Source organism: Scyliorhinus torazame, chromosome 17 (genome assembly GCF_047496885.1).
Source record: "Scyliorhinus torazame isolate Kashiwa2021f chromosome 17, sScyTor2.1, whole genome shotgun sequence".
Classification (NCBI taxonomy): domain Eukaryota; kingdom Metazoa; phylum Chordata; class Chondrichthyes; order Carcharhiniformes; family Scyliorhinidae; genus Scyliorhinus; species Scyliorhinus torazame.
The window spans coordinates 134,720,663-134,736,221 of record NC_092723.1 but is presented as its reverse complement, the minus strand read 5'-3'; the positions used below and the strand labels follow the sequence as shown (position 1 = coordinate 134,736,221).

At 44.7% G+C, this 15,559-nt stretch overlaps 2 protein-coding genes across 7 annotated transcripts in view; one reads left to right on the top strand and one right to left on the bottom strand.

The window, feature by feature from the left end:
• zdhhc4 (zDHHC palmitoyltransferase 4) overlaps positions 1-2,187 on the top strand; it is a 98,056-nt gene extending 95,869 nt beyond the window's left edge. For all 4 annotated transcript variants that reach the window (XM_072481105.1, XM_072481104.1, XM_072481102.1 and 1 more), the window contains one exon: positions 1,781-2,187. In XM_072481105.1, coding sequence (XP_072337206.1) covers positions 1,781-2,056 — 276 coding nt within the window. In that variant the 3' untranslated portion in view covers positions 2,057-2,187. The remainder of the gene's footprint in view (positions 1-1,780) is intronic.
• e4f1 (E4F transcription factor 1) overlaps positions 315-15,559 on the bottom strand; it is a 73,191-nt gene continuing 57,946 nt past the window's right edge. For 2 of the 3 annotated variants that reach the window (XM_072481101.1, XM_072481099.1), the window contains 3 exons: positions 7,288-7,448; positions 6,526-6,588; positions 315-6,366 (listed from right to left, as the gene is read on the bottom strand). In XM_072481101.1, the coding sequence (XP_072337202.1) occupies positions 6,022-6,366; positions 6,526-6,588; positions 7,288-7,448 (569 nt within the window). In that variant the 3' untranslated portion in view covers positions 315-6,021. The remainder of the gene's footprint in view (positions 6,367-6,525; positions 6,589-7,287; positions 7,449-15,559) is intronic. The other variant, XM_072481100.1, reaches the window with a different exon arrangement.

The following is a 15,559-nucleotide window of genomic DNA, read 5'->3' as shown; positions in this document are numbered from 1 at the left end:
TGCATATTGCTTATATTGCTTGGTCAGGATTTTGTACAAAAGGCAATGATCTTCCAGAATCCTTGCTGTTAGTTTCACATAATTGGCAACAAAGCCATTTACTTGGAAATAGAATTTGGCCTGTAGGTGTAGAACCTGCTTTAAATAAAGTACAATATCAATCAATGCCAGATGTAAGTTTTTCCCTCGTATGGGCATGCCGAAGAATTAAACTCTTAACAGACCCATTTCATCTTGTTTCATAAACTTGTTTTATCACACAATTTCATGTGATCCTTGTCGTCTTCGGCAGAGCAATGCTAGACGTTGACAGGTTTCAACTGCTGTAAAGATTTATTAAGCAATAAAATAGTGACACTACATAATTTTACAGTGTTAAAAAACTTCTACTGTGACTACCACACATAACTAATCCCAGTTTATCCAAATCCCTTTGTGTTTAATCCACTTGTTCTATTTGCAGCCCTATCCTGTTTGCTGGCAGTTTTGTTACAGCTGATTCGAAATAAATAATAAGATTTCCTCCCAACTTTATTCATTCTCTCCCAGACCCTCAAAACTGCAAAATTCCTTACTTTTCTCAATCATCCTTTGTTCAGTAATCTACAGCAGGGTTCTCAACATATACATCCAGTGGACTCACTGCTCAAAACACAAGTAAGTTCGAGTGAAAGATCTGCAAGGAGCTGCTCCTTCAATCACAGACCATTTCTCTCCTGCGTTTGTTGCACAATGCAGGAGAGTAACAGTCTGTGATTGGAGCAGTGTGAAGTAAATGGCCAAGGTCCATTCTATCTCTTGCCCTCCCGCACAGGCACCGGCCGTCTAATGGAGTACAAGAGGTCAAGATGGCAGAGCAGGCCAGGGTAGCCAGAAGGAATAGCTGTCGCAGCAATGGCCGCCCAGATCCCCCAGGGTACCTGGAGTCTCAAACATGGGCAGAATGAGGAATCGCGACTTGACACCATCACAAATTCCTTCTTGGTGTTAACATTTCCAAACCCCCCAGGCCTGGATGGGACTCCCAACCTGATCAACCTGCATCTTAAAGCTCAAGCGTCACTTAATTTATTCACTACATACTGATTATGCTTTCTTTTGTGGCAGGTCTCAATGTTATAAAATAATGAATCTGCAGTACTAATATGATTTTGCTGTTGCAAAATCTGTACCTTTATCCTCTGGATTCCAGGTTGCTCTCTGCTTCGGTAATCTCTTGGGTTTGAATTGCGGAGACATCTTTGCTGGGCTTTGACAGCACCCTGTTGTACAAGCCATCAACGTGGGTAACACTCTAGCCTGAGTCAGGTGGTCCTGGGTTTAAGTCTCACTCTAGAGATATGAGCACAGAATCTAGACCGACACTTCAATGCAGTACTGAGGCAGTGCTGCTTTATCGAATGAGACATTAAACAAAGACCCCAGCACAATTCAAAGAGGAACATGGGAAGTTTCCTGGTGTCCTGTCCAATATTTGCCCCTCAAACAACACCACCAAAATAGAAGATCAAGTTACTACAGCATCGCTATTTGTGAAATCTTGCTGTATGCAAATTGACCGTTTCCTAAATTATAACCACTTCAAAAGTGATTATGAAATGTCCTGAGGATGGGAAAGATGGATATACATTCAAAAAATTATTTAAAATTGTAACTGTAATTTTGAGGTACTCAAACTGCATGGAAGGAATAGGATGGACTGGCTCTTATTGCTATCTGGGATACTGATGCTTTCTCCTATTCCATTTCTTTGATAACTAATATGTTGTCCCTTTTGCAGAGACTGTTCCTGACCTTTCCTCGGATTCTTTTCATGCTGGGTTTCACACTCCTCACCTTCTTTCTGCTGGCAGGCTACACCGCTTTTCACTTCTACCTGGTGATGACCAATCAGACTTCAAATGAGTGGTACAAACATATGAACAGTTGCCAGTGCCACATGGACAACAGCCGATCAGACAAACACATGTGGGGCAACATCTATCATAGAGGGATCATCACAAATGTGAAAGAAATCATCAGCCCTGAGAGACGGAACAGAAAAAAAATCAGATAAAAGAGACAGAAACTGACATTTTTGTTCACTTTCGGAAAATAGTTCAACAGTTTGCACATTTTTAAAAATTGATAGTTTCCACCACTTTTTTTTTTTTACTGTGTCTTAACTAATTAAAATTGAGAACAGGTCGATTACTCCTTAGCCTCATTCCTCCACTCCATTGGGCAAGTTGTACAATCGAGAAAATCAATATCACTCGGGCAGGTTCAGGCATTCTGTCAACAACAACCATGACATTCTCCATTTGGGGTTCAATTCCTCTGACCTGAGGAGGACCAATTTCTCTGTGAGGTGAGGAATTTAGTTTGATTTTATATGAAACCAATTAAACTAAATCAGGTGAACCTCATCAAATTTATTTTAGAATTAAAATTTAATATCTACCATGGTGGGATTTGAACCTGGAACATTCCTCTCGGTTTGTGGTTTACCAGTTCAGTGACCGATAACACTAGTCTACAGAAGGAATTCTACAGTGGGCCTGAATCTACAAGATTATTGAAGTAAAAGAACTGGTTACATTAAATAGAAACATGGAATTTACAGTGCAGAAGGAGGCCATTCGGCCCATCGAGTCTGCACCGGCCCTTAAAGAGCACCCTACTTAAGCCCACGCCTCCACCCTATTCCCATAACCCAGTAACCCCAACTAACGTTTTTGGACACCAAGGGCAATTTATCATGGCCAATCCACCTAACCTGCACATCTTTGAACTGTGGGAGGAAACTGGAGGAAACTCACACAGACATGGGGAAAACGTGCAGACTCCACACAGACAGTGACCCAAGCCAGGAATCGAACCTGGGACCCTGGAGCTGTGAAGCAACTGTGCTACCGTGCTCCCCTGGAGTGGGAGAGAATTGCTGAGTACAGGAATGGCAGGATCAGGAAGCGGGGACAATGATAAGTGTGATATCATGATGTGGAAATCCAGATGTATATATGCATGAACTAACAAAAGTTGTGCACACATAAGATAAATCTCAAGCTTATGTAACAGCTGTGCCATGGGTGTGGTGAGGCAAGGTTTCTGTGGGGATGGACACACCTGAGAGAAAGTGAAAAAGGTAAGGAAATGAGAAACTACATGATGAGAAGACAAAACACCACAGAAAAACTCTTTGAATTTTGGCTTGTTAATTATTCAATGTTTCTGGAATTTCACAACTGTTACCCCTTGGGTGAAAATTATTTTCCCAGTTTCTCTAATAGTAACATTTCTGATCAATGACCTTTAGTCAGAACTTGTATATTAAAAAAAGATTGGCCTGGTGGAAGAGTGTTGTGGGATGGATTTGGCTGTTGGTCAAAGAAGCAACAAAGCACCTATGAGGCCTCTCGGCCAGGACACTGGAACTGGATGAAGTGGCAGAGGGTGTCAGAAGAGTCGTGGATGTAAATGGGCAGAATGAAAGATCAGCCTGCATGTCAACTCCACAAATGCTGTCTGGCCGATGCTCCCAGCATTTTAATACCCAACCATTCCTGAATGTTGGTGCTCTCACCAGTATAAACTTATCTATTAAACTGCCAATTCTTTTCATAACCTGATTTTAATTAGATCTTGAACTTTCCCTCTTGAAGAAAAGGAACCCAACCTTGCTTTTCTCACATCCCACAATCAACTTGTTGGTCACCTCAGTATCAGCTCAAGGGCAATAACAAGGTTATTATTTAGTGACCAGAACTGCATGGATAAACACCAAACAGATTCTTTGACAATTAAATGGTGCACATAGGAGTGATATTCAAATTCCACCTTTATTTGAGGTCAACTAGGTCACATAGTGAGGTGCCAGTGAGGAACAGCTAAGTAGTTATCTTGACACATGCCTCGAGTACACTGAAAATAAAATATTAGATCAATATAAAAGGATGCAATTCTCATACAGAACCACATGGCATTTTCATTCATAAAACATATTGGTTCCATGGAGTGTCACATGTCCAGGACACTGATGCAGCCCTTGCTGGTGGGAATGCCCCAATGCAGCAGTCAGCCATTGCACTCGCAAACCCGAGTGGAAAAAAAAAAGTCCATCAGCAGGAAGTTCCTGCAGTAGAGTTCAGCAGATCTGTGCCCATTCTAAACTCTGCTGCCCATTTCGAGTTTTAGTTCCAGAAACAGTGACCTGGTGAATGGGCAATTATCTGTACTGCAGGCACATGGTTCATTACCAATGGAGCAAAAGCACTGTTGGTAATACTTAGTAGGAATTCTTTACAATCTATATAGTGCTAATATAATTTTTCCACTATGAAAAACTTCACATGTAATCTCTGATGAGACACGTACCTTGCATCTCGTTGATCTGTCACATGCAATTTGATTTTTTGTCACAATCCAGTTAGTTTTGTTCATACTTAAGGCCGCTTTCTGCAGATATACCCGTCTGTTTTCCAAAGTAAGTCTAAAATCCTCCACAACATTTTTTTTTGTGAAAAATGTCCCTGAAACAACGGCTTACAAATATTGTTCATAAACACATTAATATCCGATTGAATAAGCTGTAATCTGGGATAGAAAACATGCTGTTATAGAGAATCTGTAAAAAATATGCTGCATTTTTATTTACAGCGAGATAGACAACTCTCGCACCTTATTTACAAGAGGCAGTTAGCGGTGGATGGCCTGGAAAAGTACAAGTAAGCTCATTGTGTACATGCAACAAACTTTATCACACATTAAAACAGCACTCCACCATGGAGAGTCCTGTACATGTAATGGAAGTGGAAGCGTCACATCCAGTTTAACAATTTTGAGGAGAGCAGAATCACCCTCAGCCAGGACTACTGGCTCACACAAATTAAAATAAATGTTGTCTTTCTAAGAGATGAAACAAGAGAGTGCAAGATTCCAACAGCGTTCAAAGGTGAGCACCACAAGGTACCATTTATCAAAGGAATAAACAATCCAATGATATTTAATACACAGAACTTGTCTTTGCCAAGATTGTTGCTACAAATTCCCAAAACTGCAGCTGAAGCAACAAGACAGAAATGTTTCACGAATATTTCATGAATTGTTTTTTTCAATAAACCAAGTGCGTCCCTTGGAACAGCTCTGAACTACATTTAGGTTTCTTGCCTTTGAATTATTCTATTTAAATAATTGATTTCAGTTTCAGCACTAACAAGAGGTGTTTTGGGAATGAAACGCTCGCTGGAGGGTCCTGAATATCTTCAAATCAAATCTGTCTCTCAATTTTGTTATTGCCAATCATGAATGTCAATTTCTCACAAATGCTTGCTGGATGCCACACTTGCTTCCTAGACTAGTGTTTTGTTTTCCAGTCCTTACTGATACCTCAGTGACTGAAAGAATCCTTGGTAAAGCAATTGAACCTTAAGTAAGGATGAGTAGCTAGGGCATTAAACTCCGCTCCATGTATTTAATAGAATGATAGGGCCTGGTTTTGTCACAAGGTAGGTATATACGGAAATCAAGGTAGGGGAAAGCAGAGAGTTGGACACATAAAGTTACTGTGAGAAGCTCAGCTGTTGGTCAGCACTAATTCAGTTGATCAACCAGTCACATTGTCTCTTACTGCCCTGCTCGCACTGAGCAGACAGCCTGTAGGCACAGACCCACCACTGATATCATTGCTCAGTAAATCGGTCACGGCAGCTCCTTCCTCTGGGTACGAGTGCTAAACAGACTGCTCAGTCACCACACAAAGCAACTGGATATCTCAACTCTTTCAGTTGCAAACTGGTCCACAGTTTGAGTGATGCAGGAAGACCTTAAGCTCAAGCTTCATTAAATATAATCAGTATTGATGTATATCACTGTGTGGCTTGGAGCCCATAAGCAACCTTTACATAGAGTTACCAGGCATCAAGTCCCTGGTGTGAAGCAGTAACCATGTAGTGCAGTATTCAGGGTTCTTGGATCCACCCTATGAATTATTTATTTTCCCTGAGTCGGGATGTGGGGAGAGTCAGTAAGAGCTCCCGTCATTCATTCACCCACCACCACTGTCTGTATTTCCACATCTCCATCCTGAGTAGCAATCATATATTCATCAGTGTGTTCCAAAATCTCAATATTGTCAGCTGCCACCACAGTGACAGTGTTGTGACTGATCTCTAGGCTTCTATCTGTCGTCAGGGCCTCTCCTTCCTCAATGCTTGAGGCCAGAGTCATTGCAACCTGCTCAGTGAGGCTATCAGGGGTTGCTATGGTGATTGCATCCGCTATTTCCTCATTGCTCTCTTCCATGGAAACATTTTGGACAATGATCTGATGGCCAGAATTGGCCTGGTTCACGATTTGCTGCACAACTTTCATGATCTGGTTGTCAACCTGAAAAGGAAGTCAAGAAAGCTGAACACCAGAGACATTGATGCCAGAGAGGCCAAATGGAAACATTTGAATAATGGGTTGTAAAATCAAAGAGTGTAAACCCAGGAAGTGACCAATTTTCTCTCTTCTAGAGTCAAAGAGCAACCACAAACCACCAACCTGGTGCTTAGAGCCTTGGATGAGAGTGCCCATGTCACTGCCTCCAGCAACGTCAGCAGGAGCCTGGCAAAGAAACACAAAAGCAAAAGGAATGTTTAATATGACAACTTTACATAAATTACTCCCAACTCAAGACAAATCACACCTACATCACTGTCTCAATGCTATTCACATGTACACAACTGTGCTCTAATGAAAATCACATGCATACACAGCTACACTCACACACACACAGTAAATTTGGACTGATTACTCACTCACAACTCTCATGCAGAATAATAACCACACACATGCAATTCACGTGTACAGTAATAACCCACACAACACATGCACTAGCCCAGAAGCAACTGATGTACACTAATAACGAATGTTCCTTCAAATTCTCATTTGCTGTGCATGGCAATTTGCTGCACTTTGCGGTTCCTTTACACTTAGTATAAAGTCGCACATGGACACATCTCAAAGGGAACACTTCATGTGCATGGTCTGTTTGCCGGGGTCCATGCAGCTCAAGTGGGAGCATTGCTAATAACACACAAGCAACTCAAGTACACAAATATCTTGTCACAGTCCACATGTACACTAATAACACATAGATCATGTACACAAATAACCCACGCAGAGATCAGATGTGTACTGCTGCCCCATGCGACACATCATGGTCGGTTACACTGGAGGAGCTCAATGGCTGCACCACCGCTACCATCCTTCAGAAGTGTGGTGAAACCCAGTATTTTTGAATGTTGCGAGTGCCCCGAGTACCTCAATAATATACTCCTGTGTATTGGCCACCACGGAGGAGAACTCCACCAGCACCGTATGGGGGTCGTCAGTGATGATAGTTGCAGCAACGCTATCTGTGGACTGGTTATCTGGCGACACCTCTAACTGTTCCAGCTCTTTACACCCAACATGACAACCTCCTCCAGAGAGAAGAGAAACACATTAATTTCAAATAAATTACATTGATCAATTCAGCACATTGAACCTGTCCACTGTTCAGTTAGATCATGGTCGATATTTATCTTAACTTTGTTCTGTAATTAGACACTCTTCCAACAAAATCTATCAATCTCAGTATTTTGGAGATAGAGAGTTCCAGATTTCTACTATCCTCTGTAAGAAGAGGTGCTTTACGCCATCACCCAAGATTGGTCTGGCTTTACTTATATTATGCCCCCTTTGAGTTCTAGACTCCTCCACCAGAGGAATGGTTTTATCTCTTCCTACCCCATTGATTCATCTGATCACCTTGAATACATCAATTATATCACCCCTTAATCGTCTAAACTCAAGGAAATAAGCACATAGTTTTTGCAACTTGTAATTTAACTTTTAGCCAGGTTTCATTCTGGTGCATCTCCTTCAATGCCAATACTTACTGAGATATTACTCCCCAAACAGAATGCAATATTCTAAATGGGGTCTAAGCAGAGCTCTACATGGTTGAGATCAAAACCATCTTCCTTTTTATGTTTTGTACCTGTCCACTAGCTTTTAGCAATTTCTGTATTTGGACTCTGAAAGCACTATTCCACCACAGTTACTAGCTTCTCAGCATTTAGAAAATACTCTGATCTATCTTTCTTAGGTCTAAAGTGGACGACCTCATGAATCTCCACATTGAAATTCCTGTGCCATTGTTTAGCTGCTACCAATGTCCATTTGCAACATTCTGCTCACATCTACACTATTTACTGTGTCACCTAACTTTGTACTGTCAGCGAATCTAGATTTATGTTTCTCTATTCCTTCATCTAAGTCATCTATAAGGATAGTGAAAAGCTGACCACCCAGTACAGATCTTTGGGGGACACCACAGTTACATCCTGCAAATTGAAGTATATACCCATTATTCCTACTCTGTCGCTACCAGATTCCAACATATCAGGGGAAAATGTTTTGGCAAATAGTGTTAAATAATTTGATTGAGATTTTTGAGAGGATCGATGAGAGTAGTATGGTTGGTGTGGTTTACATGGACTTCCAAAGAGGCATTTGATAAAGTGCCCGATAATAGTTTTTTTTAGCAAAGTTGAAGCCCATGATTAAAAAGGCCAGTGGCAACATTGAAATTAAGTTGGCTGAATGACGGGAAACAGAGTAGTGGAGAAGTGTTTTTTTCAGGGAGGAAGGTATACATTGGAGTTCTACAGAGTTGATATCAGCACCACCATTTTCCTTGATCATTATTAATAATGTAGAATATGGTGTACAGTGCATGATTTAAAATTTGTATTTGGCACAAAACACAGATGTACTGTGAACTGAGGAGGATAATGATAAACTTCAAGGCGACATAGATGGGAATGGACAACCCGTGGCAGATAAAATTTCATGCAGAGAAATCTGAAGTGGTACATCTCAGTAAGAAAAATGCAGAAAGGCAATATAAAATGTAAAATAAAGGATACAATTCTAAAGGGGGTACAAGAGCAGCTGGTCCTGGGGTATATGTGCAGAAACTGTTGAAGGTGGAACAGCAGGTTGAGAAAGTGGCTAATAGGGCATTAGGGATTCGGGCCTTTGCAAATATAAGCAAAGATTATTAAAATAAAGTTCTAAATGCTGGTTCAGCCTCAACTGGAACAGAGTGTCCAATTCTGGGCACACACTTAAAAGGATATGAAGACATTAGGGTTCAGAAAAGATTTCCGGGAATGGTCCCAAGGGCAAGAGACTTCAGTCATGTGGACATTTTGGCAAGGCTGAGGCTATGGGCAGCACAGTGCACAAGTGGATAGCACTGTGGCTTCACAGTGCCAGGGTCCCAGGTTCGATTCCCCGCTGGGTCACGGTCTGTGTGGAGTCTGCACGTTCTCCCAGTGTCTGCTTGGGTTTCCTCCAGGTGCTCCGGTTTCTTCCCACAGTCCAAAGACATGCAGGTTAGGTGGATTGGCCATGATAAATTGCCCTTAGTGATAAAAAAAAAATGTTAGGAGGGGTTATTGGGTTACGGGGTTAAGAGGGTGGAAGTGAGGGCTTAAGTGGGTAGGTGCAGACTCGATGGTCCGAATGGCCACCTTCTGCACTGTATGTTCTATGTTCTATTCTAGGGGTGTTAAAATTCATGAGGAGTTTGGGCACTATAGTTCAGCTTGTCCAACTCACAAATCTATGCGGCACCCAGAGCCATTGTTCAAAATACCGGAAAGGCAGGTAAGTTATGTTGAAGATTCTGCAAAGAGCTGCTTTCTCACCCGAATCAAAGACTTTCTCACCCAAATTTTCTGCTCATAGAGTCACGAGTGGTGGGAGAGAACTGTAACTGAAGGAGCAGCAAACACTGGCAGCTGTGGGGGAGAGTGGGGCGGCAGGGGCCCGTGGGGGGGGAAAGAGTGCGGGGCCCGGGTGGGGAGATTGGGGCTGCGGGGATCATTGGATGGGTGAGCAGGGCTGCGGGGGCCATTTGGGGGGGGTGTTTGAGCAGGGCTGCGGGGCCATTGGGGGGGGGGGGGGGGGGGGGGGGAGAGAGTGGGACTGTGGGAGGTCATTGGGTGTAAGCCGGGACTGCAGGAGCTCGTCAGTGAGAAAGAGGCTGTGTTGGTAGGGGAGGGGTGTCATGGCTGGTTGCAGGGCCCGGGTGGGGTGAAGAGACTCCCTGTCGGTGAAGTGGTTGAGTAAGTGCGCGTGAGGGACTGTGTGTAAGTCTATTGGAGTGGGTGCGTGCAAATGTGCAAGCGTGAGAAAGCGCGTGCAAGTGAACTTGCAGGTAAGCACATGACTGCATGCACGGGTGAGTGTGGTTCACTCAGTCTCATGATTCTCATTCATCCTCACCAATACACTTTCATCCGCTCTCACATTGAGTGCTGAGTACCCAGAGAATGAGAGTGAGCCAGACACACACACCTTCACACACTCCAATAGTCATCGTTATAAAAACATAGCAAATAGAAGGCTCTTCGAGCCTGCTCCGCCATTTATAACGCGATTTATAACTGCTTCTCGAAGGACTCCGGTGGAAGCCATGAGCTGATCAGTCGCACACAAAGTGGTTCTCGTTTGGAGGCTAAGGTTTTGACTCTTTCTACTTGGTTAACAGGTGCTTTTGGTGGGAAACAGGACAAAGAAATTGAAGCTTATTAGTTTCTCCTCCGATGTGGAATGTTGGCGTGTTATAAAACCAGGCAGAAATCGAATGAAGCCTTCGCTCAAGAACTGGATGACCCTCGTGGCACTGCAAAGGAAAGTATTGCAGAACTGGCTGTGCCGTCATTGCCCTCCCCACTGCCTATGGAGCAGGTCATTTCGGGAGAATTTAAGGAGCACCGGCAGGAGATGCAAGAGGGCCTGCCAGGGCGATCAAGGCAGCAGGAGCTCCTCTTTACAGGGCTTTGGAGAGGGTGGAGAAGGGAATGGAGTCGTAGAACACGACGAGTAGGCGGCTTCCAACCACAGTGATCGGATTGTGTCTCTGGAGGCAGTGGTAAGAATCCTGGTGGAGGCCCACAAAGTGTTGAAGACGAGAGTGGATGATCAGGAAAATCGATCCAGGCATCAAAACCTAAGAATAGTTGGGCTGCCAGAGGGGGTCAAAAGCATGGGCGCCACCGACTATATGGCGAAGATGTTCGAGAAGCTGGTTGGGTCACCCAATACACAAATATCAGGATATTGAGGCTGACTTGGCTAAACGTCGAGCAGGCTTCAACAAGGCCAAGGCTCTTTAGGTGTAAGGTTCGGTTAGGGATGCTGTATCCGGCAAAACTGGGTCACATTCAAGAGCGAAGAACATTACTTTAATACGCCAGAGGAAGCAAATTACTTTGTTAGGAAGAATGGTTTGGGGAAGGACTAATGTTGATAATGTATAGTTTCGATAGTTTTACAATTTGAATATTTGGAGATGTTAAAATTGCATATGGTGGTTTTTCCATTATGGTCGATGTTGGGTTTGTTCGGAGTCCGGTGTTTTTCTCTTGGTTTGGGTGGGTTCTTTCAGGATTGCACTAGTTCAGGTGGGGGAGTGATGGGGAAGGGTAATTTGGGCGATGTGGGTGGGGTTCTTTGTGTGGTTCTCCAAGTGGGGGTCGCCATCCCAGCAGGGATGCTAGTAAATGGAAGCAGTATGGGGGAAGGGGGCTGCAACAGTTAGCCAGGGGTTAGGTTTTGGGGGGGGGGGGGGGGGGGGGGGGTTGGTGAGTAGATGAGAAGTGGGTGGAACATTCAGAGTGGAGAGGGTAATAAACTGTTGACGCAGATGTCTTTGTGGTTAAGTATAGGTGGGGACGGAGGCGGCGGCCATCTTGGATGGGCCCAATCCCGATGAGAACTTCAAGAGCTTAGATCTAGAGAGATCTCAGTATTAGGTTGGGATGGCAGACCTTAGCAAAGCAGGGGGGTGGTAAGGGTGAAGGATCAGACGAGGCTAAGGAAGGGATGGTTGCCGCAGGCTTTCCACTCAGGTTTTGACTAAAGGTCAAGCTTAATTGTGATCCTCTTCAACAAGAGGGTGGCCTTCAGAGTGGCCAGTATAGTAACATCAGGAATAGCAAAGAAACTGGGGGCATTCATGGAACAGAAGGGGTGGGGAGGGGGGGGGGGCGGTGGACCCATGGAGGTTACGGCATCCAGGAGAGAGGGTGTTTTCTTTCTTCTCCCACGTACATCGAGTATAGTCCTGAATAGACCTGTTTGTGGTGGAGAAATCGATACTCCCCAGGATTGTGGGGGCAGAAAAGACGGCAAAGTGATATCAAATCATGCTCCACATTATGTGAACTCGAGGTTCGAATCAGGTTGAGCCGAGAGGTTTCCATAGAAGTTAGATTTGGCGCTCCTGGCCATAGACAACTATGTGGAGTTTAATCAGAATGGGGAGGTTTTGCCCTCCACCTTCTGGGAAGCGCCGAAGGCAGTGGTCAGAGGGGAGGTAATATCATTTAAAGCCCACGGGTTGGCAGGTTGGAAAGGCAGAGGTTGGTTGATGCTATCCTGGAAGTGGGTCAGCGATATCCAGCAGCCCTAACAAAAGAGAGATTAACGGAGATAAAGAGGTTGCAGTTGGAGTTTGATCAGGCATCGATTGGGATGGCGATGAGTCAATTGCGTAGCTCATGGGGTGTATTCTATGAATATGGGGAGAAGGCTAGCTGTCTGTTAGCTCACCAGTTGAGGCGACAGGTGGCTACATGATAGATAACCCAGGTTAGGGACGTGGGGGGAGGGCTGGCGATGGCTCCAGATAAAATCAATGGAGCATTTGAGGCATTTTATCAGGAATTTTATAGGTCCGACACCCTGGCAGAGGACTCAGAGATGACGCAATTAATAGATGGGCTGGACTTCCTGACGGTGGAGAGGGGGAGGGGACAGGGGTTGGAGCTGCCATTAGGGCTGCAGGAGATAATGGAATGCATTGGGTCTATGAAACTGGGGAAGGCACCGGGGCCAGGCAGCTTTCCGGTGGAATTTTATATGCAATTTTCAGCTTTACTGGCACCACATCTACTCAGGGTGTATAACATTTGTTGGCACAGTGGGGGGGAAATTGCCAGACACACTGGCGTAGGCATCCATCTCCCCGATTCCAAAAAAGGATACAGATCCAATGGATTGTGGGTATTATAGGCCCATTTCCTTGTTGAACATGGATGTGAAGGTGCTAGCAAAGGTCTTGGTGAGTTATCTGGAGGGATGCGTTCTAGAGGTAGTCCCCGAGGGTCAGACCGGCTTTGTGAAGAGGCGACAGTTGTCGAGTAACATTAGGGGCTCGTAAATGTGATTATGACCACATCTAGGAGAAAGGTGCCAGAGGTAATTATTTCTACGGATGCAGAGAAGACTTGCGATCGGATGGAGTAGAGGTATTTTTTTGAGGTCCGGGGATGGTTTGGGCCAATGTTTATCTCCTGGGTGAGATTGTTACATTCCGCCCCCATGACAAGTGTAAGGACAAATGTGCTGAGCTTGGGATACTTCCGGCTGCATAGGGGCACAAGAGGATGCCCGTTGTCCCCGTTGCTATTTGCAATAGCTATTGAATCCCTGGTCATCGCACTTAGGTTGTCAAAGGAATGGAGTGGCATTGAAAGGGGGGGGGTTAGAGATCATGGGGTGTTCCTTTATGCGGATGCTTTGTTACTATATGTTTCAGACCTGCTCTCATGGGGTGGATAATGGGGTTTTAAAGAAGTTTGGATTATTCTCAGGGTACAAACTTCAACGTGGCCAAGAGTGAGGTCTTCCCGGTGAATTCCCTGGGTGGGGTGCAGACATGGAAACCTGGCCATTCAAACTGACCAAAACAAAATTCAGGAATCTTGGTGTTCAGGTGGCACGAGTGGGCCCTGATGCACAAATCAAATTTGGCCAGCTTGGTGGAGGGGATGAGAGGGGTCCTGAAGAGGTGTGATGTTCTCCTGCTTTCTTTGGCGGGTAGAGTACAGGCCATAAAAATGAACATTCTCCCGAGATTCATGTTTGTGTTGCAGCCCCTCCCAATATTCCTCCGTAAACCATTCTTTGAGAGAGTGGATCAGTTAATTTTGGCATCTGTCTGGACGGGCAGTAGACCTAGTATTTGGAGAGCCTTCCTGCAGAGGGGACAGCGTTCAGGGGGGCTGGCATTGCCAATTTATTGTATTATTACTGGTTGGCAAATGTAGAAAAGGCCTGCAGTGAAATAGTGTATCGGGTGAACTCAACGTCCTCTTGTGCCAGGATGAACCCGATTCATTTGAAAGTGGTTCACATGGCTCATATGACTAGAGCGCATATGAGAGGTGTTTCCCGGATGTGGAAAATAGGTGCGAGAGGTGCTCAGGGGGGCGGGCAAATCATGTGCATATATTTTAGCCCTGCCCAAAATTGTCATTGGTGTTTGAAACTCTGTCAACAACCGCGGAGGTAAGATTGGAGCTGTGCCTTTTAGTAGCAGTTTTTGGAGTATCTGGAAGGGAAGGGGGCCGATGTTGTGGCCTTTTCCTCTCTGATTACCGGGCGATGGATATTACTGGGATGGAGGTCTGCAGTGTCACCGAAGGCTTCAGCGTGGTTGGGGAATATGGCAGTTTGTGCAAAAGGAGAAAATTAAATTTGCCCTTAGGGGGTCAGAGGAGGGATTCTACTCAAGGTGGAGGCCGTTTATCTCTGTTTTCAAAGGTCTGTTTGTTGCCAGCAAAAGGGGGGGGGGGGGGAAGAGTTTTTTGAGGGTAAATGTAAAATTAGTCAATTTATAAAATTACTAACTCCCTGTAGTATGATTGTGAGTGTTTTTTTATGTTTGTGGAAACTTTTGTATTGTTTGGAATAAAATATATATTTTTTTAAATAACTGCTTCTTGAAAACATACAATGTTTTGGCCTCAACTTCGTTCTGTGGCAGAAAATTCCCCAGGCCTACCACTCTCTGGGTGAAGAAATTTCTCCTCATTTCAGTCCTAAATGGGCTACCCAGTATCCTCAGACTGTGACCCCTGGTTCTGGACGCCCCTACCATAGGGAACATCCTTCCTGCATCTACCCTGTCTAGTCCTGTTAGAATTTTATAGGTTTCTAGGAGATCCCCCTCACTCTTCTGAACTCCAGCAAGTACAATCCTAACCGACTCAATCTCTCCTCATACGTTGGTCCTGCCATCCCAGGGATCAGTCTGGTAAACCTTTGCTGCAGCCCCTCTATAGCAAGAATATCGTTCCTCAGATAAGGAGATCAAAACTACACACAATATTCCAGGTGCGGCCTCACCAAAGCCCTGTATAATTGTAGCAAGACATCCCTGGCCCTGTACTCGAATCATAGATTATCATAGAATTTACAGTGCAGAAGGAGGCCATTCGGCCCATCGAGTCTGCACCGGCTCTTGGAAAGAGCACCCTACCCAAGGTCAGCACCGCCACCCTATCCCCATAACCCAGTAACTCCACCCAACACTAAGGGCAATTTAGCATGGCCAATCCACCTAACCTGCACATCTTTGGACTGTGGGAGGAAACCGGAAAACCCGGAGGAAACCCACGCACACACGGGGAGGATGTACAGACTCCGCACAGACAGTGACCCAAGCCAGAATCGAACCTGGGACCCTGGA